Source organism: Perna viridis, chromosome 11 (assembly GCF_037379345.1).
Source record: "Perna viridis isolate PV_CMFRI_1.1 ecotype Kerala chromosome 11, ASM3737934v1, whole genome shotgun sequence".
Taxonomy (NCBI): Eukaryota; Metazoa; Mollusca; class Bivalvia; order Mytilida; family Mytilidae; genus Perna; species Perna viridis.
The window spans coordinates 35,257,572-35,260,679 of NC_142455.1; the positions used below are offsets into that span (position 1 = coordinate 35,257,572).

Consider the following 3,108-nt stretch of genomic DNA (forward strand, 5'->3'; position numbering starts at 1 on the left):
AGGCGTTAAAAATTCAAACGATCGATATAAATTGATGCAGTACATGAGTACTTTGATTAATCACATTTTCGTTGTACAACTTTTATAAACATTAGGCATTGGTTAATATAAATAAGATTGTAGGCGGCAAAACTTGTCATTAAGTAATTAAAACATTTTAAGTGCATGCAACTGGGCATTAATGAAATATCATATTTGAACGCTGCTTTTATGAAATACATCAGGTAGTTTTGAAGAGTATTAGATTGTGGTATATGGCAAGAGATTCTTTATTTACAACACATTACACTTGTTCCTTTGTCACTTTATTGAGTAATTATCACATTTTTTCGGCATACAGTTGGAGTTCCTCAGTAATTTAAACCAATATAGACTAAGAAAATAAGACTAAGGAAATCTATACCTGATAACATTGTTAATAGCTATATAGGTAATTTGACACCAAGTTTAATCATACCATTATTATATCTATGGTAACGTGAGGACACTGGATGATAACAGTGATGAGAAGTGATACTGCGTTTGCAAGCAAAACACAAAAGTCGCCAAACCGGCAAGTAGTCGAATTTAGCCAAATAATGAAGCCGCCATTGAATTTAGAATGCAATGTTTACTCTAGAAATCAATTTTCATTGAAATCGAACAAAGTTGACATTTTACCGATTTTGGCGGCCTTTTTGAAAAAAGCATGGCGGCTATTAGACAAAATCTGGAGCCGCAATTGAATTCAGAATGTCACGTTAACCCTTGATATCAATTTTCATTGAAATCCAACATTGTTGAAATTTTTCCGATTTTGGCGGCCATTTTGAAAAAAATGGCGGCATCCTAGAATTTTTTTTATGCCTATGACGTCAGAAAGTCGAGAATAGCGTTTTGAATTTTTTTCATCTAATGAGTTCCACTAATTTTATAGATTTTTTTTTCATTTTCCGGGTTTTGTTTTGGTGGCCATTTTGAAATCGGCAGCCATTTTGAAATTCCGGAAGTAGCTTGCACATTCCCTGAGCAAGCTTGCATTTTGAGCCCAGTTTGGTATAAATTAAATAAACGTTCTCCGAGAAATCGCCAGGACATCTCTAAATGCAGAAGAAGAAGTATAATAATTAAAATAATAATAATAAGAAGAAAAACAGTAAAAGTAATAAGTCTGCGCCACTTCGTGATCGGCGACTTGATAAGAAGAACACTAATAATAAGAATAATAAGAAACGGAGCAAAAACAATAAGTCGCAAAACTCCGTTTTGGCGACTTAACTAACGGATAAATCATATAATATCTTCAAAAAATCTGCCATGAAGATTAAATGGTACAATCGTTGGTAAAATTGCCTTATTTATTGTTTCCATGGTAACGGCGTCTATAACCGCTAAGTAGCTTTGTTTGTGTTCACCATCTAAGATTGGTACAAGCAGATGACCATCGTCTTCTGACGTTGCTCCTGGTTTCGGTACAAACCAGGCCTCCGCAGGATAGTGATGTGGTATATGCCAGAATTTGTCCCCATTGTCGCTGCACATGTCTTTTTTAACAATTGCCATTCTGCATAGAGTGACATTATCTATTTTCAAAACGTTTCCGTAAACAAAACAGTAGTCCTTGTATCTGTAACGTTCATTTATAGTAGGCAGATCCAAGTAATTTGCAAATGGCACGGTCGGGGTTACGGTTACCGGCTTGTACATAACGGTGCGCTTTTTTACATTAATTAAATATCGTCTTAATTGAGCATGCGCATCAAAGGAGTTTCTCTTAACGGGATCTCTTAATGTAGACAGTTCAAGGTTTTTCACAAAATCGGGGCTAGGATATGAAGAAATGTCTACAATTATTTCATCATTATTTTCGAAAGCATTGATATGGTGCATTGTAAATATATTGTCAGTTTCTATAGTAACGACATTCTTTGTTTTCAAATTGATAACATACACAGTTGTCGGCTCATCAGGCATCCAGTCAAGACCCTTGATTGGAGCGGCATATTTTACCATGTTGAAAACGTTCACAAAAAATGGTGCTGCGAAAATTATGACGAAGTTCTCCGTTACGGAAAATGAGTGCATATAGGGAACGCGCTTCACTGGCCACTGTACAACCTCTTCACGATCAGTTGCCGATTTGATTCTAACTAATGAAATTTTACTTTTCATATCAGGTATGAGGCTCACACTACTGACAAACGTAAAATGATTGGTTGTGCCATATTCAGGTAATGGATGCGCAGACGATAAGAAACTTAAAAAAGCAAAACCCCCTGAATGCCCAGGATGAGGCAGGACGGTGGTTATACTGGATATTGTATCGAGTGAATCGTGTGTGATTTGATAGATTTTCCAGAAGTCGTTTAACGCAACATATTCAAACGTTTTATCTTTTTTGTTGAAGAATCTGTAGACGTTTACATTCATGTTGTCAATGCCACGCACTAGTGCTTCCATCTTTTGAAACTCGTTAAATGGCGGCTGGACAGATTCAAACATTAAATACGGCGCAATATCGTTACTCGACAAAGAGTCTTTGTAAAAATTCGATTTTAAAAACTTAGTGCTGAAAGATGCGGAACCGTTGCCATAGAATTTCCAGCTAGAGAGCTTTCCAAAGGCGTCAAATGAATGAGTGAAGTTCCTTTGTCCATTTTCAAACATACCAAATCCGTTTCTAATCTGAAAGATCAATAAAAAGTTAAAAATTCCGATGGGTTGTACAAGTCTGCTGCGTACACAAATCCTACATCAAGTAAAATCGAACTTTATTAAACACTGGTATCGGTTTCAAAAGATAATGATGTACTATTGACAAAACTAATGGTACTAGTGAGTTAACATTCTACCTTTCAAATGGTCAGATTTCATATCAAAACATCCGATGGACTACCGTTTGTAAATCATCATTTAGAAATATACTGTACCAGAGTTCCTTGCAGCCACATCTGAAGTGGTTTCTCAAACTGAATGGGTGCATCTAACAATTCCTTTGTATTAGTTTTAAAATACAAATCAAATCCCGGATCAGGTTCAGTAAGAAGTAAACTATCAAACATGCAAACAAGCGTAATAAAAAATGTTATCCATACCATCATTAACGATCGACTGAAGTAACTTTCTATT

At 35.7% G+C, this 3,108-nt stretch overlaps 1 protein-coding gene across 1 annotated transcript; it reads right to left on the reverse strand.

Moving 5' to 3' along the window:
• Window positions 1–288: 288 nt before the first annotated feature.
• LOC148603882 (beta,beta-carotene 15,15'-dioxygenase-like) lies at window positions 289–3,108 on the reverse strand. Its single transcript, XM_088552867.1, has 2 exons — window positions 2,910–3,108; window positions 289–2,664 (listed from the first exon to the last, which is right to left on the reverse strand). The coding sequence occupies exons 1-2, from the start codon at window positions 3,078–3,080 to the stop codon at window positions 1,270–1,272; spliced, it is 1,566 nt and encodes a 521-aa protein (XP_088408993.1). The 5' UTR covers window positions 3,081–3,108; the 3' UTR covers window positions 289–1,269.